General features: G+C 38.6%; 1 protein-coding gene across 3 annotated transcripts in view; it reads right to left on the bottom strand.

Moving 5' to 3' along the window:
* Positions 1-12,876, bottom strand: part of ESRP2 (epithelial splicing regulatory protein 2) — a 40,840-nt gene extending 27,964 nt beyond the window's left edge. For all 3 annotated transcript variants that reach the window (XM_062499972.1, XM_062499973.1, XM_062499974.1), the window contains exons 1-2: positions 12,015-12,876; positions 10,956-11,084 (exon numbers count right to left, since the gene is read on the bottom strand). In XM_062499972.1, coding sequence (XP_062355956.1) covers positions 10,956-11,084; positions 12,015-12,149 — 264 coding nt within the window. In that variant the 5' untranslated portion in view covers positions 12,150-12,876. The remainder of the gene's footprint in view (positions 1-10,955; positions 11,085-12,014) is intronic.
* Positions 12,877-24,110: the final 11,234 nt, after the last annotated feature.

Raw genomic sequence — 24,110 nt, 5'->3', positions numbered from 1 at the left:
AAATGAGGAATTAGTCACAAAGACCACCATAAATGTACTCAAGAGAGACATTACACAGCACTACAGCCAAAACCAGTTAGAGTCTAGATCCACCTTTGGAATGTTTAAACATAAGAGCAAGTTTGCTCTATTAAGTCTGAAGGAGAAGCAGGATGTGGCACTGAGTTTCAAGCACTGCAGACTGCCTCCTCCTCAAGTACATGATGCTGCTTCTTGCTACCACTTAACTTGCTGTCACTTCATCTTCTTTCCTCAACAGAGAGAGGTCCAGACCAGGTGCTGCACGTCCTGCTGCTTCTCTAGTTGTTCCAAATCCATTTCCTCCTGCTTATATAGTCTCCTATTGCTGCATCTCTCACTGAAAGAAATTAATTCTTTTCCACTCATACCATGAGTCAAAGGTGACAAAAGGGTCTCAGCTCTCCTAGGCTTGGGGTTCTGCCATGAAATGACAATCACAAATCTTCAAAAGAACTAGTAGTTGAACAACACAGAATTATGTTTTTAAACGTATTCATGATATTAACTTGTTGGGGTTTTTTTACAGTGTTGGGAAGCTGAAGTTACAGGAAATTATACCACCTTGTTCTCCTCCTTATTGTCATCTCACAGGTCACCACAAGTCTCTCAACAGAGAAAGGCCTACAGACACTTCTTAAAATTATTGCAAGGGGGGAAATAGAAGTTTTATTGCATCCCTGACTCAATAAAACAGCGCAAATTCCTTTAAAATTCATTATACTCCTTCAGAATTAATAGAGGGACTGGCAGCTTTAAACTTAAACTGGTGAGAGTAGCCTACAGCTAATTCCCTGCATAAAAATAAGTTTGTTTAGTGTTGTTCAGCAACAGGTAGAACATGAAATGCAGAAACAGAGCAACAATTGTCATGGTTTGTCTGCCCAGTGACAGTCTGTGGAGTATAGAAAACAGACCATTGTGAGTCAGGGCTGTGATAAACTGTCTTAAAGATGAAACTTCCACATTATTTCTTTCTGTGGTTCATTTTAATTGGGGATGGGTCTCTGTGCAAAGTAAACATTAGCTAACTAAATGCTTTAATTCTTCTTAGGAAAGAATGCAAACATCTAGCCTTCTGCCATGACAAAGATCTGTCCAAGCCATGCCACTTGAGCATTTTATGACCATTTTTGATTAATTATTTCTTAGATGGAAGTTTGCAACACCAGATTATTTGCATGCTTTCCAGCTATGGTATCTACAGCATCTAATTCAGGTAATGCATTAAACATAAAAGGCAAGACCATGGCTCAGGCCATCTGAATGTCACAGCAGTCAGGTCACAGGCTTTCATCTTCAAAAGCACAACCTGTTTTAATAAGAGAGTGTTGAAATATGCAGAGTACTCCACAAAAAAGCTACTTGAAGTTAGCCTCGTGTAAGATAAAGCACCCAGTCCAGCAATGTAAGAATTTCAGAGTTTGTGGACTTACTTTACTACTACATTATGTGTCAGGAAATTGCTAAATAAAGAAACACTTACTGAGATAAACGACATTTTCACTTTAAATTAATCTATGTGAAAGAGGCCATAGCTAGCAAAATCAACAAAATAATGCAAAAATAGGCATATCTTGCAAAATATCATTTGTTAGCACGGATTATTAATAAAGTCTGATTTTAACCAAAAAGAAAATTCTGAATACTACTAATAAACAAATATCCCTACTTTGTCAACCTTTTACCTACATTTCAAGCAGGTTTACAATGGTGCCTCACACTCCTCACAGGCTGCTATCAGCTCAACTCACAGAGCAAGTCATTACTGCCTGAAAGACAAGGTTGAACAGACTTTCCAAACTCCAGGTTTTAATTAATGCCATGACTGCAACATTTCCCAAAGTCTTGATATAAGCCAAGCTCGCTCCCTCAGTGTTCTATACCTCCCCCACTCCCACTCACCTCTGTTTCAAGGACAAACTTTCATTAGCAATGTGATCTTTAGCACTGACTCTATTGACTGTAATGCTTGGTACTGCTCTATTTACTCAACACTACCTCATTGTTTGTAGTGCAAGCTTAACTAGTTGTAGGAGAATAGCCAATGCCTGCAAAATTAAAGCAATTTTTTCTAGTAGGTTGTTTCTCAAGTTGCTTTTGTAGTAATATGCAGGGCAAGTAAAAAGATGAGGCAACACCAAAGAATGAAGAGACGCTGATAATCCACAACCCAGTTTCCTGCATGATTTTCTCATACTCCTGTGTCTCCATTAAACTTACACTGTAAGAATATCATAAGCATGATCTTTCAAATAGCTTTGAGATCTATGTAGTATCTTTGCTTATATAAGAATCCAAGTGATTCTTGATCAAACCCTTACAAATATCAGCAAAAGAAAGTAAAACTTTCTTAAATTGACGCTGCTTTGTTTTTTAAATGGGGAAGTGTTCCCTTTCTTGTACAAATATGCTTTTACAAATACATAAAGGACAAGTGGAATTAGATCCCTAAATCACTTTGTCTTCAATCTTTCAAACTTTCAAGTCACAGATTAGGGAAACATCAATAATTAGTTATGACTCATAAAGAAAAATGAGAGTAAGAAATTATTAGAGATACCATTTTAGCAGTTCACAACTGAGTAAGATCAAAATTTACACTTGACCTCCCAGGGGATTCAGACCTGCCCAACACAGAACAAGGACATTAATGGTTACACTATTTGGATATTGCTTCCTCTTACAGAACTACATCCTGCCTTTCAGGTAGCTCACTCTTTCCAGAGTAAGTCCCTTGTGACTGAAAAGACTTGACATGAGTTTGTCTGAATGTGAAGCAAGTCACAGCATCTTGTGATCAAATCTTAGCATCTGAGACTTACAGAGAAAGGGTGTTGATTTGTATTTTCTTTTGTTTCTTTTAGCATAACCACAGGAACAGCAGTTTTCTTCTGCACTTCATATTTACAGGGTGCTATTTCACATGCTTTATAATAAGCCAAAATCCACCCTGTGCAAGTTTAATTCTTTTGTAAGGAGTAACACTGAGACACTCAAGTTACCAAACAAGCAAACTGCAAAATTCTGTCAGTCATATTCTTGTGACAGCTGTGTATTTCCAACTACCTATCTCTCACGATCCCCCTCCATCCAATGGTATTTGATTCAGGAGGATTGGTGTAATACAATGTCTTGTGTGTTTCATAAGCTGCAAAGTTAAATTAAATCAACTTCCAGCTACAATAAGGTCTAGTTACACACCAAAACTTCCACAGGGCTTTTTTCACTTTTATTTTTCAAGTTGCATTATTATAGTTCTACTTTCCTCTTAGTGCAATTCACTGCAACAGATTTACTTATCAGGAAAGCAAACATCTTTACAGAAGCTACAGCAGAATTAATTTCACACACTGCCAATGTTGACACAGCTCATTGTAATGTTAAAGCACATGCTTACATTTCTCTAGAATAAAAGCCGGAGAATGGAAACCCCACTAATTAAGTTTTGATTTGAGAGACTGTTTTAGAGCTCTAGTAACACAATCTTTTATTTTAAGCTAACAGGTGTCAAAAATCATCACAAGAGCAGAGTTTTTGCAAAAAGGAATACAACAGTTTCTTAACCTTACCTTTCTAACCAATATTTTAGTGTTAACAAAATATCCAGTTCTCAATCTTTTTTGCCACACTCTGCCCACTGCAGCTCTACAAAAAAGGCAGCAGGAAGAAAGAGAAACTAAAATATTTTGAAAATGAAGTTTAGTGGAAATGGGAGAGTTGGTTTTAATTGTTTTGTTTTGCCGTTCAGCAAAAGGGGTGATCATTTGAATTTCACTTCCCAATATATTTTGCTTAATATTTATCCATAACTCACATCTACCTTCACAGCATGTGGATTTAATGAATGAGGGACAAATAAGCAAAGCAGCTGTTTGTGAACAAAGCAAGAACAGAGGTTATTGTATAAAAGTACACTGGAGCAGGCTGCAAACAGTTTGAAGAACATCATAGATTATCAGAGCAAAGCACTGAAACATGGTTTGTAGAACAAACATGATTTCTGACTCAAGACTCTTAGAACAAACGTCAAGGTATTTTTCAGAGCACCAATATTTCCCCCCTTTTACTGGAATAAGGTTGTAGCTAGCAGAAAACAACATGACATCTCTGCAGGAAAGAAAAAAGGTTTTCCAGAGCAGATAGGAGATGGCAAAGATATTAACTTAAGGGAGAATTACTGTTTATGTTTCTAACTAAGAGACATAAAATTTGCACTTTTAACCACAGAAATTATAAAATGAGACAGGGATGACATTATGTTGTTAAAAACTTAAAATTAGTTCTGGTCACAGCTTTGCTTTGCTAGCAGTATCAATTCTAGCATCTGTGCATCAGTCTGAAACCCAACTGCTCAGCAAAGTGCTGCAACAGATTGACAGATATGTTACTCTCATTTAATGGTACTCAGTTACCCAAGAACTTCATATATAACTTAAGAGTGTTGGTTTATGGAAAAGGGGGAAAAAATCAAGTAAACCAACATACAGATTGAGGAAGTGTGCAACGCTTTCAAAATTCTACCAGAGAAAGAGAGAAACACCACAGGTTTGTAGAAAATGCAGAGTATCCATACAGTTTTCTAATCTGCTTCCATGTTAACAGCAAGAACAGATAGAAGCAGTGCACATATAATTGCTGTCACGATAGTAGAATACAAATCATAGAATCATTTAGGTTGGAAATTATCTTAAATCATTGAGTCCTACCATTAACCTAACACTGCCAAGTTGACCACTAAACCATGTCACTAAATGCCACACCTACACTTTAAAATCCTTTATGCTTCATTTATTCCCCAGCCACTTTTGAAAACCCTGACAATAATTCATTAACACATTTCCAATGATTTTTTTTCAGTAGCTACTTAGAGAAAGTTAGAGGAAAGTTCAAAGTCTTTGAGGATCATGCAATCCAGCAATCTCTGTATTGAAAGGTTTCTACCCTCTATTTTGCTGTCTTTCAATGATTTTAAATAAAACACAGCAAGAACAATTTCAAGAGAAATTCAAATATTCAGACATAATATTATAGTTATGGAAACATTGAAATGTTTTAATGACAGTTTTCAAACACAGCACATCACTCCCTGTGAAAACAGGCACCTCAAGCTATTCTGGAAGGTCATAGTAAAGTTTATTTGTCCATATATGCTAATCCCAGACTTAGAAATTAATTGTTAGTGTTCAGCTTCACCAGAAAAAGTAGCAACATCTGCTATACTCATACTCATCTTCAAACCACTGGGCCCAATTATTCGCTTGTCTTGAATATTGGCACTTCTAGTTTTAAGAGAAAATGGCCCAGCTTGCCAAGGGTACCACACTTCTATGCCTATAAGGAAAAGAATATGCAGCTTTAGACAAATTCCTTTATCTAATTCTCTCCTCATTCTGAAGTGAAATGTATCTAAATTCAGGAACAAAACAAGGGAAACTTTCTATTTCCTACAGGGAATACTTGAGGAATTCAGATAAAAGTATTGCAGTCTTTGGTATTCCACATGACTTAACAGAACATAAGTACTGCCAATAACAAATGGATTCACATGATCTACATATGTATGTTTCTGTGTATATATATATATATATATGCATATATTTAATATACATAACAGAGCAACTCTTTATGCTATTAAGTCTTTTCTGGGCTTTTTGAGGGAACAGATTTGAGTATTTTAATCATAATGCAACGTGCTACAGAGCTGGGTAGCATTGAAGATTTGTAAAAGGAAAAATACTTCTATCTATGCCAACAACAACAGAATTGCAACTAAGATTCTGAAAAAAGAGCTAGGCATAACTAAAAAAAAAAAAAAAAAAAATCCACACTGTAACATCCTACAACTACAGAAAGCATTAGTACATCCTTAATGCCCCACAGTAAATACTGATGGTATTCCAGTAATAAGTATGCAACATAATTCAACCAATCCTCATCTACATTTATCAGTGAAAATGGGGAGCTATTAATGTTAATAAACATGAAATTGCTACATAAGGCTACCTGCACACAGGATGCTCAGCCCTCCTGTAAGAGCAGGAATCTATCACCTACCTGCCCTGACAACCTGAAGGCCCTTGTGTCTATCAGGAAATCCCCATCACTCACTGCTGATGCCAAACCAAGGACACAGTTTCACATAAATTGCTCAGCGCCCCTACCTGTCTTAAAGTGTTACCCTACTTTCACCCACACCTTAGTGCTACAGCTGCCCTCGGGAAAACTTCCTAATCTGTCACACATGCATCAGACAGAACCACTCCAAACCAGAACTGCCTTCAACTCAGGACAGTGCCTTGCTCCATTTCACTTTGCAAAGACTTTTATAATGACGGGATGCAGGTGAGGGAGGGCCATGTAGCAGCACCTGCCTAAGTGAAAGGTGCCACTGAAGTGTTCATGCAACAGCAGCTTGAACACACAGAGCAGGGGCAGAAATAGCTTTAGCTGTATCACCATCAAACATGTTGGATCATGAAAACACAACCAAAGGGTGTAGTTTCACAGGACGTAAGCTTGGACAGCAAAGCAGTTTAAAATTCCCACCCCACCTGCTCATTTCAGTGATCCTGTTTACAGCACAGCTTCACAAAGAGTTTTACTGACACAACAAAAAGATGGCAAAAGTCTGGCGTAGGGGCAGGGGAGAAGCTGGCTTCACTGCTGAAGCCAAATCTTGTGAAACAACACCCTAAGTATTTGTTGTGGAAAGAACAGCCTGTTTAGTGACACTTGCCAAAGGTTTGCCAAACACCTGCTCCAAACCATCAGAACTCAGACCAGCAAATACTCCAAACACTGTTAGAAGTTTTATTGAGGTGATGGAGTCACCAAATAATCTGAAGTTGGGAAGACCAACCATAAGACCCCCCAAAAAAAGGTCACCCGGCATTTTCAGATTTTTTTCTGCAGTTTGAAGACTGAGAGGTGTATTTAAAAAAAAAAAATAAATAAAAAGAAAACATTTATCCAAAATGAAGGTGACAGCTGGCAAGGGAGCCAAGAAAACTTTCTGCTAGCACATTGAGAAGAAGCTGCAGAACAAGTTTCTCTTAAAAAAGGGGTTGTAACCGGTTTATCAGGTTAGAGGAATTCAAGAGTGCTTCCACCTCTCCCCCCTCCATCCCATTTGTTTCCAAATGTTCATTTAACCAGCTTGTTTTTTGCTGAATTTGCTGAAAATAAATTGCACCTGCAGCTCAGCTGGATGATCAATAGGCATCCAAATATGTTTGAGGGAAGTGACAATTTGCTATCAGCTGATAAAGTGGCAACCACTCCGTATTTTCAAGTTGAGAATTATTTAGGGGAGTGTGCAGGGGGAAAAGGCCCGGCTTTCTTTTTCTGTTTAAGAATATGAATCAAAATATTCACTGATGTATTTGATTCAGTATGTTCAATCAGCAAGACTAGGAGAGTCTTTTAAACAATTCTTTCATATTTAAATGTCAATCCATAGATTAAAATTGAATGCTTTCAGTAGGTCCAAAAGCAAAGCCAGGTCTCACATGAGACTGTCTCCCTTTTTATGTATATCATTCAAAGAAAGATGATAATTACAGCTAAATACTGCAGACAGTTCTCCAAAATTATTAGCTCTTCTTAGACTTATCCTTTGTCAGGAAGACATGCAAATATTGCCTTGCAAAAGGAAAGTAACATGTCTTAAGGCAAGTCATGCTGATTCAGCCAGGTTTTCTGCAAGGGAAGGATTAAGTAATCCACAACACTTTCAACTTCATATGGGATCTTTAACTTGGAACCCCGGTGGCAACAATCAGAAAAGCACATGAGGATGTCAGCTTTTTGATGACAGAGTAATGGGGCTGAGAGAAAGGCAAAGTTCATTTTGGTTTTGCTCTTTAAAAGCAAAGTTCCATTCCTGCAAGGTTTCAGAGAGCAGCCTGAGAATAATTGCTCTCCCTTAAAAGCTTGCAAAGTGGGAAGATATAATGCTACAGCAGTTAACTAGAAAAATATAAATAACATGTTAAATAAGCCAGTCCTGTGATTTGAGGATCTGAACAATGAAACCTGGCAAGAATGCCCCAGTCATGCTGGAAGAAAACTATTCCCCTTGGTAAGGAATGTACCTGATGCATGTCTAGAGGCTTAGATCACAGGTTCAAGCCAGCTCCAAATACACACTTGAACAAGAGATCACTCACTTTATTGTTAAATAAAAATCCTCACAGTTTTCTACTCAGTAGCATTCTGCAACATCTCGGCAGCTGTGAGTTCACCATTTCTGGTCTCACATCACAGGTAGGTTATTAATGTAATTTGGAACTAAGTGCATCAAACAAGGTGCTCCCAAAGGGCACACATTTTATGACTTCAGGTAACTATTTCCCTGACATTTGTACCTATTCCACTCCCACAGAGGAAAGCTATCACAACACTGCACATCACCTATGAGAGAATACAGATGGATCCCATAGTATCTATGGATAGTACCATATTCCATAGCACCTATGGAATCAAATGCTTGTTACCCTGGACAAGTACAGTGTTTAAAACATTGCAACAAAACAGAGCATACACTGCAGCAAACAGCTTGGTTATTTGAGGGCACTGTGCTTCAGAACCATATCTTGTAAAATTACAACAACAAAAACCTATTGATAAGGAACCCTATTTCAGAATATTTCTTAAGATACTCAAGTAGTAAGTTGTGCAAGATGTAACATTTTAAGAATATGAAGTAAAATTGAAATGATGCATCATTTGATGAAGTGCCTGGTTAAAAGCAGGGTAAAGACTTGACCACTGATTACAGGCCTTTGGTAGACCCCATCTTTGCTGGAAAGTGAACTACACTGAAGGAAGGCGTTTTGTGATCAGGGAAATTACTCCAGACTCACAGAAACTGATTTACTGTTTACCAGCTACAAATCACTGATTCAGAACCACAGAATGTTTGAAGTTGAAAGAAGCCTCTGAAGCATGGATAAAAGTTACAATGGATTTGTGCTCAGTGATTCTCACTTCCCTCTATGTGTAGAGACTGGGAACCCAAGGCAAAAAAACAGAAGCAGGCACCAAAACTTTCATTTCCATGATTGAGATACGTGCTAAGGTGAGCAATTTTCAGCTGCATCATCAATTTTCCACCACAATCCTGGCAGGGTGTGGAAAGCTAATTTCACATACTCTATAACATTATCTCAAATCAAGGTACAAGTCTACTTCCTTTTCCTCCTCCTTTTCAAATAATTGCTTCAACTACCTGTTGTTTTTGCTAACCAAAATGCTTAACTGAGAAAGAAAAAAAACCCAGTACGTATTGTCACCTGACTCATCCTTAAAATACATAATGCAATTAAAATATCCCATGGACTTGTCTTCAAAAATGCAGAAAAGAATCTACTATTAGAGAAAATGGAGTTTTACTCTTTGCTACCAATGCAAGTGGGAAGTTAAATTAACTCTCTCCTAATTCCCACAGGAGTCAGGACACAGAGGGGAAGGGAGAAGAGTTTAGGTAAGGTGTCTTCCAGAAGACTTATGATGGAACTGGCCACATCACAACTAGAATCCAACAATTAACAGCAAACTCATTATTTAGTTGCATAGATATGCAAACAAAAAGGAAAAAAAATTGTTGTTTTTCAAGAGTCTCTACCCACCTACACACAAAGGTAGTATTTCCTTTTATTTGCTAAAGCAGACCCACCTACAGTGCAATTTACGGCAATAAGATACAATCTCTCATAAAGTATTGAGTATAATTAAAGTGTGTCTGTTATAAAGGTAAACAGAGTGTACTAGGCTAAGCTGTTCCAGATGTCTTTAGTGCAAGATCTGGGACAAGATCAAACCTGCAGCTGCACATTTTCTCAGGGGTTATAATAGAGCTAAAAAAAAAAAAAAAAAAAAAAAGAAGAAGAAAGAAAAATCACCTCTTGGTCCAGCCAAAAACAAATGCCAGTAGAACAAATGCCACTGCAGTCAATGCAGATTTTAACCCACACAAGAATTACGTGTTCAAAGACACTCCAGAGTGTAGTGTTAACCATGCAAGTATCAAAGAGGGTTAGGACCAAGTCTGCCAAGTTATCTGTGTCACCAGAAGTTACAGCAACATAAACCTGCTCTACTGCCTGAGCAAGTTTCTTGCTGAAACACACCTACGAATGATTCAGACTAGGTGTGGAAAGCCAGGTTTATATGTTACACAAAAATGCACTATTGTATTTTTCCATTCAAGCACATTTTGTGGGTAGAAACTACAGTCAAAGCAAGCAAACTCTTAGGAACTGCATTATTTCCACTGAATTTTTTGAAGTAACTTAAGTCCTCTTGAGCAGTATCATAAAAATTTTAGATTCACTATCTCAGTGTGATAGTAAATGAGCCAAACTATGGAAATCAGAAAAAAAATCAAGCCAAATCACTTTATAATCCAGTCATTAGGCTCATCTAGAAGGGTGATACACAACAAGCATATTTGATGGTATATGAAAGGTTTAGAAGATTTCAGCTGATTTTAAGAATAACAAATGTTATAAGAAAAACAAATGAGGAAAGGTTTTTTAATACAGATCAGAGCAGTGAACCTCCATGGACCTACCATGTGAAGTCTGAAAGTTTGATTAGCCCTGTTTTATTAAGTAGTATTCTTACTGGCCTATTCTTTAAGAGAAACTTGGAATAAAAGTAGACCCATCAACACAATCAGAAGTCAGATCTTCCAAGGACTTGTAGTATCAGCCCAAATACTCTGGTATCATACATAACTGTTTCAGAATTATGGAGTTCCCATTTCAAATGGTTCAGGTCTCTTTTGGGTTAGTTTATAAACAAGCATGAAAATTTGCTAGTGATTTCAAAGTGAAAGACAAAACTGACGTCTATTTCCTTTTTCAAATCCATTGAATCTCGTTTACAGGCTTCATCCTGAGGAGCCCCTGCTCCCAAAAACAGCACCTCACCTGCTGAAGAACCCGGTCCAGTGGTTCAGCTTTGCCCAGTCCCTCTGGTGTTAAGCCACTGACTTCGCGACACTGGTCACTTAAGTCCAAGTTGTCTGCTTTCACCAGGGATTTGTGTAGTGTCCCTACCTAAAAACATTTAAGAAATTATGGACAAATGTGAGGAACAATCAAATTAGCTCTTTATAGCAATGTGTTGAGACTGCAGAAAAATCAGAAAGGTGCAGTATTAGCTCCCGATAAACGCCAGGAGAAAACGCATTTGTCTATTTCACAAATCGAAACCTTTGGCCGCGGCTTCGCTCCCTCCCACCCCGGAGAGCCACGCTCTCTGCTCCGGAGCATCCGAGCCCATTTTCAGGGCAGGCCTTTTGCAGTTAAGACTTTTGCGGGAGTTGTTAAGTGCAAATTAATATTAAGGCGATTTCACGAATCCAGTAATAAAACTGATAATCCTGTTTTTTTTAATCAAAGCCCTTCATCTTTAGGAGGTTATTTATGATAAGGCTTTTGTAGAGGAAAAATATTAGATACGACTTTTAGGTTGGCCTAAAAATTCAAAGAAGTCAATAGTATTGTAAAGGTTATACAAACATTAGTTAAACAAACAAAAAGCAGGCCCAGAGGGTCCAGGGGTGACCGAGAGCCGGCTCCCAGGGAAGCGAGCACGCTCGGAGCCACCCGGGGCAGCTTTTGGTTTTAAAGCTTCAAAAGTCCATACACCTCCTCGAAGCCGCATGTGATTTAAAGCGGACGGGACAGTGGGATGTGGAAGCGGCCGAACTTTCTTTAAAAGTTACTTCTTCCCTCAAGACGGAACAAAAAGGAGCTTCCCAAGCCAGCGCCCCGGGCAGGGAATGACCCCCGGGCGCGGGTCCCGAGCTCTCCCCTGCCCTGCTCTCCCCTCCCTCCCTTCCCTTCCCTTCTCTCCCTTCCCTTCCCTTCCCTCGGTGCATTTGTGAAATGAGCAGACGGCTCCGGGCAGGCGGCGAGTGCCCGGCAGAGCCCGCTCGCCCCGCGCCGGGCAACGCGCCCTCGCCCCGGATATCGAAGCCATACCTTCTTGCTGTGTAGATCCACAACTTGCCACACCAAGAGAATTAGTTCCCTCTCATCCGAACCCAGTTTAGCCCCATATGCACCAGCTGTTGCCCCAAACAACACCACCAAAGAGTCACTGTGCGAAGCCGTCATGACCACAGGGGGAAACAACTACAATCAAAAGCAGAGGTCAAAAAAGAGAGAGAGAGGAAAAAATGCAAAAAGAAAGACACAGTAACAAACAAGAAAAAAAAAAATAAAACCAAAAAATCCCACGAGGCTCACCCCCTACCTCCAAGTAATCAAAGGGAAAGGGAGCGAACGAGGAGTCACAGTATAAAGAGAAGAGAAAGAGCTGTTTAGGAGGTTGGGTGTTTGAGAAAAAAAAAAAAAAACAAACAATCAAAAAACCAACATGGAGAAAGAAAGCTCCCATCTCTACCTGTTCCCGGTGATCTCCTTCCCGGGGCCGATTGGGACTTGAAATTAGCAAGCTGTGTGTTTCTTTCCCTCTGACATCATGGCAGAAGCTCAGTCTGGGCTTGAGCTTTTTTTTTTTCCTCTCTCTCTTCTTCTTTTTTTTTTTCCCCCCTCTTCCCCTCTCCTGAGTTACCTGCCCTTGGTGCAGCTCATGTGACTCTAGTCAGTCTCCCAAAGGGACAAGGCCATTGGGCCTCTGGAAAAGGTGTAGGAGGGACGGAGGGAGAATCAACGCCTGGCTGATCCGGCCTGATTGGTTTTTGAAGGAGAGCAGAGGCAACCTCCCTTTCTCTCTTCAATTCTGCCTGCAGGAAGTGCCTGTACCTGCTCTCAGCTCCGCGGGACCCCGGCCGGCGTGCGGGGCTCCGAGCGCTCACAGCTGCGCCCGTCTGGGGCAATCGGGGCAAGGTACGAGCACGGCTGCTAAAACACAGGTCATGGCTCAGCATTGAATTCCACGAAAGAAAAGCCTTTACCTGCTTCTAAGGAACTGCTTTTTGTGCACGCTGCCGTGGGTGTTCCCGGCTACCGACGCCGAGGTTAATGTGTAACGAAAGTGTAGTATTCCACGGGGATTTTTAAGGGATATCGCAGGCAGACAGTACTTCGCAGTTTAGGCCCTACCCTTCATATAGTTTGTAAAGATGGGTATTAGTAAAACAATTTTTGTTGTTGTTGTTGTTTTGAGAATGATGTATCTAGGAAGTTTTGCAAAAACACGGTATAAAGGCCTGCATTTTCTACCGTACAGCTGCTGAATAAGGAGCTGTCTCCTGGGCATTAACTGCACTCAGATGTGCTGCTTTTCTCCGCTCCAATCTCCTGTTTCACTGGGGAGACTAATGGGAAACCACCACCTAGTTTAGCTGCTGTGAAAACACTCCTCAACAGCAGCAGCAACAGTGTTTGTAACATCGGGGACTGAGAAAATTTTCAGATATTGTAAAACTCAATTTTTATTTTAAAGCAGAAAAAAACATCAAAAGGCTTCTTAACTCTTAAAAGTTGTTTTTCCTACTGTCACCACTGATGAGTTACTAATGATTTTTAAAGACCAAATGATGCAAATTATTAGACTTTAGACTAGTCAAAATTTTTCTTTTGTTTAATTAAGTCTTCAGTTTATACTTTAATATTAGTGTTGTATTGAAATAAAGTTTTTACTGAATGAAAATTGGTGTTGCTATTAGCTACTGATGTCTATCCTGTGAAAATACAGAGCTGGGCATCTAAATGTGAATATCTGATGGCTTAAATTATTAAATCACATTTTCTCATCTTCTTTTAACATTCCAAATTTATAATTGATTAATTATAGCAGTTATTAATTATAGCCTTCTGGCAAACACTGATTCCCCATGCTACCACCACCAGCAAGACTAATTCCATTCATTTCAGTGAAAATAAAGTACAGTTCAAGGATGCTTTCCAGTGTGAAGTATCTTAGAATTCATGTGTTACAAGTATTTACCTGACAGAGGCCATGCAGGAAACCTTGCACAGATGCATCTCTCTGAACATCACAAGGCAGTCGAACACCTCTCAATTGTTGTCTCTGCAGCTCATGCAGCTTTATGAGAAGCAATCCTGACAATACACTGTTACAGAAAGGGCAAATTCCTGAACAGAGGTGAAAACTTTAATTTGTAACATGTATATATTTATATATTCAAAATGTTTTCAGCATTGTATTTTCTAGCATTGCTGAATTTATGCCACAGCTATATTTTCCTCTGCCAATGCATTTCTAGAAGCCTTTGGTAGAATAAAACCCCATTTCTATTCCTTTTGGTCAGTTACATCCTTTGGATGTAGTGGTAATGAAACAGTGTAACAGACTGCTATTGAGCATGGGATGATTCTTATCCCTGAAGTCTGCAATAAGGACCATAAAAATGCATTGACTGCAAGTGTGAGAACTGTTCCTCTTTTCCCAACCTGTTTCCCCGCTCCCAAAGTCACACATATCTATGGATGGGGGTGTTTGGAGAAAGGCAGTGTTTGCACACATAAGTGTAAACACAGATTAAATGTAAATACAGATTTTAACTGTAGCTATGTTCACAGAAAAAAAAAATACCAGGCTGTTTCAATTTAGCTGCCTTCATGAGGATGTAATTTTGTAACCCTAATATGTGATTCCTTCATACATAATGGGATTTTAATCAGCAGATTTCTATAGGAGATCATATACGTGATAAATTATTGGCCGGGTTGGTATGTATGCTCACAGGCTCCAGTGAACTGGCTCAGAGTATGTCAATACATATGTAGTTGTAGAAAAAGGATTGTAATTCACTTAGAGCAACATTTCAGATTAAAGAAGTCCTCCTCAAATCAATGACAAAGGCCCTTGAGAACTTATTTGAAATCTACACACATGGTAGCAAAGGCTGGTGAGCTCAAAAGCTTCTGTGCTTTTTACAATTATATAAGCTCATCTCATAAAATGTATCTTCTCTTCACAGAAAGCCCATCTGGTTTCTACTTTTAGACTATCTTGACTCATATAATTCTACTTTTACTACTAATTTTCTGAACCATTCCAGCTAAATGAAATGAAAACATATTCTAAAATGACTTTAAAAAAACTTAAATGCTGACCTTCCTGCAATATCACACATTTCAAAGTTTTCAGATTATGCTACTGGCTTTTCATTGATCTTCTATCTACAACCCTCCCATTCTCTTCCCTGAAATATACTGGCAATTTATTGATCTAAAAAATCTAAAGGAATGACATGGTATGTCTCAACAGAACAGCAACAGGATCCAGTTCCTGAAAAACACATGGGACAAGCCTTTGCACACTGAGCATAAAAAAAGTTAATTTGTAACCAAGATCTTGCTGAAATAAAGAGTTATTGCTCACCTTTAGCTTTAATCTGGCAGGCATATTTATAGAGGTACTTCTTTGTAGGCTCCATACTAGCATAATATCTCATAAATGTAACAGGGTGGAGAAGAAGTTTTAAAGATGGACATTCATTGTTATACTAGCTCAGTACTGTGATTATTCTGTTTCTTGTTAATCAAGTAATTAAAACTGTAAAGTAGATCAGTTTTACAGTTAGAACACATGAGAACACTGAACAGATTCATTAAAACCATTGTGCTTGCAATAGGTAAATCTCTAGGGCATTTTCACTCGAAGGGAAGGGAAGGGAAGGGAAGGGAAGGGAAGGGAAGGGAAGGGAAGGGAAGGGAAGGGAAGGGAAGGGAAGGGAAGGGAAGGGAAGGGAAGGGAAGGGAAGGGAAGGGAAGGGAAGGGAAGGGAAGGGAAGGGAAGGGAAGGGAAGGGAAGGGAAGGGAAGGGAAGGGAAGGGAAGGGAAGGGAAGGGAAGGGAAGGGAAGGGTGAAAACATCTATTTTACATTATTAAAAATTCCTATGAACTGAATGTCCTGATGACTGAAGTCCTTTTGTTAAAGCCTAATGAAGGACAAAATGTTGAGACATGAGACCTATAGTAATATCCTGGCTGGATTTAGATCTACAGAAATATCTCAGTAACCCTTCAGGGAACATGGAAGTTGATCTTTTGTTCCAAACTAGTATGATATTGAGAAATTATTTGTCCTCATGAATATTTTACTCATCTGTTAAAAGGAGGAAAATGATGATGATATTTAACCCTGTAAAATAGTTTGAAATATCCTGAAAAAAAGTGAATTAACTTTGAAGTTGGGTCTAATTTAAAATTTGGCAACAGTGGCAAGGCAAGGATGTGCACCAAAAAATGTTCAGAGGTCTCTTCTAGCTATTTATTTTCTATGATTTTGAGAAACAGAGATCTTAAATTGAATAAATATGGAGCCTTGGTGTTTCTCTGCACAACAGGGATAGTAGTAAATTTTCTGCATGCCTCAGCATCTCCAAACTGAACTGGCACTGGAAATAAAAGACCTGTAAGTGATGTGTGAGCAAATGTGAGAAGACATTTAGATTTCAGTCCCATTCAGTCCTTGGCTCCTGGATTATTACTGCAGTAATATTTGCTGAAGGAGGAGCTTACTGTAACTCCTGAAACATAAACCCATATGTAAAGAATTTTCTAGCATCCTTTCTAAAGCAGCAAATGAGTGGGAAAAGGCATGGGAACAAGTGCTTAGCAGTGTTCTTCGAGTGCTGCCCAGATGTTTGGAGAGATCTGGTTTTTTGGTCTGCCAGGTAAGTGCCATGATTACAATGCACTGTAGAAGCCTTGAAATAGTTTCCATTGAGACATCCACAAAAGCTCTGCAGAAGAGCTTCAGAACTATGGTTCTGATGGATTGTTACCCTGCAGATACCAGCACCATCAAGCCACACTGGAAGCATTCACTTAGAATCCTGTGTCAGCTGGAATTTATTTCCATTACTTAAAGGTAAGTTAAAACATAAAACTGGTGACTAGACAACATAAATAAAAATGAAATTACTTCCCCTATTATTTTACATAGCTTCTCTTCTTTATGGGATAACAATCAATGCAGTGGTTTAATCCTACAAATATTTTACATGTGCTCAGTTCCTGTTGGAGTATTGGTGTGAGCTGTTTAGCCAACTTTCTCCAGGTTACACTTAGCAGGCTTTTAAAAAGCTAAGCATTTACTTTTCCACCAAACTTGTGGACATATCAAATGTTCAGGCATAGTAGTGTCTTTCATAAATATGATTATAGATTTACATCAAAATTAACACTTTATAACAAATAAACTGCATTGCTGATGAGGAACTTTCTCCTGGTCGCCAGTCTGATCTCACTGCTAAATTTTTAAATAATCCACTGCAACTCGCTGAGGCAGGATCTTCAAGCTGAGGTTAGACAAGCCATGTGATACAATTCCTGCTACCTAATGAGATGCAAGTGCTTCCTTACCCTTTCAATCTACCTTACCTCTGACTCAAAATTGACTTTTTGCAAAGCCTTATTGCCTTTACAACCAGCCTAAATAAATTTTCCTTGCAATTGTTTATTTTTTACTAGTCTCAGGTATAGTATAATATGAGAAATAAAATTCAAAGGCAAATATCCTTTTTTTGTGGCAGGTTTTTAAGCAAGACTGATGTTCAGTCTTAGATCACAACACTTCTATATATGAACCATTCTCTCTTTGCTCACTGACAGGATATAGCAGTTTACACATCTGTCAGTGTGGCAGAATATCCAACAGTAAAAAAAAAAATGGTTTTTAACGATAAAGTTAATCTAGTGAGTTATTTGTTACATAAGATATAAAGGAAAGAAATTCCATTACCAACGTTCTTGCTACCATCACTATTACCATAGTGAAATGAGTAAAAATATAAATTGATAACATTATCCACTGCAATAGCTAAAAGCCAAAATGGTCTCTGTTATTCATTCGTATTTACATGCAATTAAATAGAATCATCTTCTGAATTTATAAACAATCAAATATAAAATTACACATTTATGGTTCAACAGGATAAACTTGCAACCTCTTGGGAAAAGATCAAGAGTTTAGCTCCTCATACGAGTGAATGAGAATGACCTAATGTCTACATAAAACATTCAATTTGGACCATTTTGTACTCTGTATTTAACAGACCAACTCAGAGACTTCCAGTTGTAGCAGTATCAAGACAGGAAATTCAGTAGTGCTTTGCCCTTATAGAAAATGTTTGTAGCACTCCATCATTGAATCAATGATATTCAGCCCGTCATATTCCCATACATAAATGTATTCACACTGTACAGCAAGAAAGTTCTCAGAAGTTCACTAAACTACAAAATCACTGGTGTTTCAGAGAAGTGGCCACAGCCATCTGGAACATTGGATTCCAGTCATCCATTTCCAGTCACCTTTGCATGTAATCACACAAAAAAAAAAAATAGACAACATAAGAAATGTAAAGGCCATTATCTACATCAGAAGATGTGCATGCTCCACACTGCTCTCACTTACTTAGAGTTGATAATCAGTGCTGCAGTGTAGCAGATGAAAGAACTGATCATCAAATACAAAGAATGGTATACTGGAACTCCAAGTAATTAAATGAAAAACAGCTGTAAAGTTTACACAATTAATAATGAATTTATGCAGGTTGCATCTTCTCAAGCTTTACTGAAAACTGGTTGATACTGGTCTCTTTCATGAGATTATTTTGGCAGAAATTACTAATCTCTGTCTGTTTATTCAGACTGTACCAAAAGCTCTCAGCTGACATAAAAACCTTGATAAAAAAGGAAGGTGTGTTCCCATAATATTTCATTCTCATTTCATTTAACTGCTCTGATATTTAACCTGTTTCTCCATTAGAATTTAACTAACCTTATTCCACATAGAGATATGCTAATACACTTCTTCTTCTCACCACAGTATAAACAGAAGTAAAATATAAATGCAAAACACAAGCAAAACTTAACCACCTGTTGAAGTACTTGGGCTTTAAAAGCATTTCATTGGAGCATTTTGTATAATAAACTGATTAATGCAATTATGTGCATCCAAAATAGACATGATAGGACCTATCATTCAATGATTTCCTGATCTTTCGTCTTGATTATGGTTATTTTGCTCCACTTCACTTCTACCAGCAATTGTTACATACCTGGGGTCTGACAAAGGGATTTCAAACACATCCTGTGTCCTATTCTATCCAACAAAAGGATGGCATAATTTCCCCAAAGAAGAAGCAGACCTCTGCTTTTTTTTATTATTATTTCTTTTTATTTCTGTTTTCACTGTCCTGTCTTGAAAGCACAGGTTCTTTAAAAAGTCTTGTCTGACTCATGACTACTAGCCTCTATCAGGACTAATGCCAGTTTCTAGGAAGATTAAATGAGTTTATTTTCTACTCTACCATTTGCAGCTTGATAAGACAACTACAGGTTTTACAAAATAATCTGATTTTTTCTACAGCACCTCACAATGCAATTGTTTGTAATTCACATTGAAATGTATTATATAGTTACAATCATGTCAGTAGAGTCATCAGATCCTCACTCAAATAAATTTCCTTGTTCTATTCAACAAATGCGCTTGTCACTTTTACCTCTGATCATGATTAAACAAGAATCTTTGGCCTGATGCTGGATGTTACAACCTGTGGAAGTAAGATAGAATTGTGTCCTTCTAGATACAGCTAGCTGATACAGGAGAGTGATATGGTTTCCTGAGAAGAAATATTTTCGAGGAAACATATTGCACAGTCAGTAAATATATTCAGACAGAGAGAAGACAGGTATACCTAGATTATTGCTTTTGGCATGCTGTAAAAATTTTAAGTTTAAGGCGCCATATGATGCAATTCAGTACATTTTATCACTTCACAGCTATAGGATTGCTTTATAAGCACAGATAATAACTAAGCACATGCAAGCAGCTGCAATTCCCTTCCCAGCAAGCTGGAGTTGTGATAATATACCCTGACAGAGCTGTTTCATAACTGCCTGTTCTACCCCACCTCCTTTCCACAACCCTCTGCTAATGCGGCACACCCTTGTTTGACAGGAAATGTCACCTTGTGTTCAGTCATTCCTTGTTTTCCTCAAGTAATTATTTCAGTCACCGGGTGACACAGTTAACATACATTAAGATTTTGCCTTTTCTACACTGAAATGCGTGGTGGTGAGGAAAAGGGAAAGAGCCCTGGGGTACCTGAGAGGAAGTTACCTGGGCATTCTGCGAGTGGCTCTGCAGTGACCTGGGGGAATGCACCCATAACGCTCTGGCTCTGGGTGCAGTAGATGGCAAGGACACAACTCACTGAGCTACTCCTCTCCTTTCCCCACTCCAGTGCCCTGCTCCGTGTGAGGAGCGAGACCGAGGAGTCCCATCTGCTCCTCTGCTCTCTAAAGTGGAGCCATTCCCTCAATCGGTTCAGTTATCCTGGCAAAAACGACAGTGACTCATGGGAATGGGCAAACGAGGGGGCACTTCTGCATTAATCCATGGCTTTAGGGCACATGGAGCTTTCCTAGGGCCAGGTACCCTGAGCACCTGCAGTCTCACTAAGGGCAGTCAGGCCAGCTGTCATTGCTACACATTAGTCACGATGGCAGCATTTTACACCTACTTTATATAGACACAAGATGTAAGATTGTGAGATCTTCCCGTGTCTTCAGAACTCAGGATTACATTCTATCTATGCAGGAACCCCTATCAGAGGATGTATAAAACATTGCTTTTTGATAAATTAATGTGTAAATTTCTCCTTTTCTCACAACACCTCTTGCAAAACTCACTTTAAAAACATTTTCTATTTTGCACTGTTATCAAAAGCACAAGACTAGTCTGTCCAAATCTTGTGAATCTGTTTGGTTTGGTGGAACAAAGTGGAGCCCACCACCTTCAATCAAAGATTGGAGGCATTAATCAAGGAGATGCGAACAGCTTGCATTCTCAACTTTTGATTTCCACAAAGCCTGTTTGTTTTACTTAAGGCTAGCAGTCCCCGTTGCCAAGGAATTGCTAGGGAGCTAAGCCACACCTTTATGAATATACTTAGCTCTTCTTGCTCTGTGCAGCCTTAAAAGCAGTCTCCTCTACTCCAGAGAGATAACTGGAGGTTAAAAAAACATAAACATGTACATCTTAAGATCTTGCCTGGCTGGCAAAGCCACCTGACTTTATGCTCTTGTTAAATAGTTCACACAAGTTCTTGGGGAAGTGTTTACCATGAGATGTATTTTTCAGAAGAATTCGATGTTTGGGATGGTGATAATATGTTTCTTACCCTTTCATCTGTTTGAATCCAGAACTTCCATTGGTGGCTGCTTTGTGACTAGAAGAAAATGAATTGGTGAGTTCCTCTGAAAACCCTCTGGGCTGGTACAGATGCTGCAGGCTGACTGGTAGCTCCAGCACACAGGGTAAGGGTTCATTACTCATAATATATGTAAACAACCCTCTCAGTGTTCTCAGGCAGCACCATGGCATAATTACTAGACTACTTGCATCCTCCTTTTTCTGCTTCATCTGTAATTTAAATTATTATACAGAAGGATTTGTCAGTCCTGTTGATGCTCAGTATTTACATCAATCTCAGGAAGTTGTGTTTGCTGTTTGTTTGGGGCTTTTATCATAGTTTACTTAAAGAAACAACTTCTAAATACATATACATTCAGTAGTATAAAACAAATCAAAGCACAGGACTCATTGCTGAAAATTAAGCTGTCTAAAAATGCCTAAATCACACAGAACATTCATATCAGAAACCTTCTTACAGATTAATTAGTCCCACAGTTTGATAGATTTCCCTCTTTATTCTTCCCTCTCATGCAGAGTATAAAACTACCCTTTGTTTTATCCTCACTGCATACTGCAAATGGCACTTCAGACCCCCTCTTAATATTTCTTGCAGTTTTCCTGATGTTACAAACGATAGCAGTTTCTAAGACTTGGGTGGATAGCAGGGATGATTAATAAGATAAGGTTACTGGCAGAGCAGTGAGGTGGAGTAGGTGTGAGTAATTGCATTCTGTGGGAACTTAATCAGAATCCTCTGGTTCGTGAGCATGAAAGTGTTTTGTATTCTCAGTATTTCTAAGAAAGGACAGAAAATCAACAGCATCTTAGTGCAAGTTTCCTTTAGGATTTCTATACAGAGGAAGATACACAAAACAATGGGAAATTAAAAATTTGGAATTTAAGTTACTTTATTGCTATTTTTTTTTTCTGAGAATGAAATCTGCAGTGCACATAGGAGTGATGCAGACCCAAATGCAGTGGGAAAGGATTTTCACTTGAAGACTTAGAACTTGTTGCACAGGCCCAAAAGCTCTACAGAGACTAGACAATGCATTTGAGGATGCAGCTTCATTGCTTCAAAGGAACAGCAGTCTCCATAACAGTCCAAATGTATTACTGGGGGCAGAGAAGGAGGTTATGAGCATAGACATAATGAAATGAAACTAGTGGGTGTAAAGTAACTGCCAGTTTCATTTATTTGCACAGTTTATCTATGGTAGCAAGCAAAGCCCCAGTAGGCAAACAGCCTGGACAGCTGGTGTGGAGGAAAGGATTCCACAGCTCTGCAAGGATTTCATGTGAAGCAATACCCTCTTGCTGGGATTAGTTGCCTTACTCAAGACAAGGCTCAAAGGGATTTACCAAACCACTATATACCCTTCTTCAGAGTGATACAGCAACAACTTCATTGTTGTGTGGACAATATGCTGCATCAGAAAGACTTGTTTTTTGTCATATGTAAAAGAGAAAACACCCCTTCCTTAGAAAAAATCATAAAGGATAAGGGACTGGTAATATGGGAATTAAACAGGCAGGATTACACAGTCTCAGCTGAATAAAAACAATGTATGACAACTGTAGACAAAAACTGTTAAGTCCCTTTCGGGAAAAGGGATTATTAAGCCAACAGTTCTGCAAACCAGGCCTACAGTTCCGGGTTCTTGGGCAACAAATATTCGTTGTTAAGGGCTGCTATTTAATATAAAATGGGCTCTCTTCAGTCTTCACGTGCCTTTCCATGACACAATCAAGGCTAGACACAAAAAGCATTTGTCACATTTCAACAGGGAACTTGGTCTGGCATTGGGCATGATGGTTTGTACAATGGTTTAGGAATACTGAGGGAAAGGATGGGCACTGGAATGCTCTTAAACTCATAAAACCACAGTTGTTACCTTTATTTTTAATATGAAAAAAGAAAATGTATGTATCAAGATCTTGTAATGTGTCAAGAAAAATTAGTATGGGCATGAAACACTGAGGAGTTTATTTGATCTACTGTCCTTGACTGAGACAAAAGACAGTAATTTCAAGAGCATTGTTTGTACATGAAGGAAAATCAGAGCTCGGGGATCTATTTGTTTCTTTAGCCCTTTAGAGAATCAAGACATAGACTGCTTGAACTGCTTCAATGGCTTCAACATCAAATTTCAAAGAATCAAAATATTAGAGATCAGTTTCCTAATCTATTTCCTAAAGAAAAAAAACATCTTTCAAACAAGGCAACATTAACATTTGGATAGCAGCTCATCAAAATGCATGATCCCATATTACAGACAAATACGGGTGTATATCAACATGCACATATACATAGCTCCTTTGTAACAAATTCATTTTCATTCCTCACCTTTCTGCTCCCTCAGATTTTTCAAGTTTGGGCCAAAGAATCATCTGTTCTTGATTAGCATTTCTGACTTCTTTAATCTTCTTTTAGTTCATATTTTTCTATCTTTCTCTCAAGTATCTGAAAATGCAGAACATTAGCTGAGTATATAGCAATGCAGAATAATCAAATGTCTGTAGAGATCACAGGCTTCCCACAATAGTATTACAGGTATAAATTGAATATATATTTCACACTTCATTCACAACATAGTTATTACTGTCTCCCCCTGCTCTCCAGTGAAAGGAAGCAGCAGTTCAAAGAAAATCTGCCTCAGTAGTGTGAAATTTACATCTGCTAAAAGGCCATTTATACTTAATTTCACATTTGATTTGAGTGTGACTCTATCATTTTCCTACCAGCAGTAGATATGACCTTTTTTAGAAATGACTGCATAGGAGAAACATGCTTCTTTCACATAAGTGATTCTTTATGATACCTTTCCTCCACCCCTCCCAGCAGTGCCTTCATGTTTAAGCAGCTTCTCTCTGAAGTTACTACAGCTATGCAACTCTTGTTCATTGTGTAGCCCTTAATAACTCCTTTCCATCT

The sequence above is a fragment of the Cinclus cinclus genome, chromosome 11, assembly GCF_963662255.1.
Source record: "Cinclus cinclus chromosome 11, bCinCin1.1, whole genome shotgun sequence".
Lineage (NCBI taxonomy): Eukaryota > Metazoa > Chordata > Aves > Passeriformes > Cinclidae > Cinclus > Cinclus cinclus.
The sequence above is the reverse complement of the archived record's forward strand: the minus strand, read 5'-3'. Positions and strand labels throughout refer to the sequence as shown.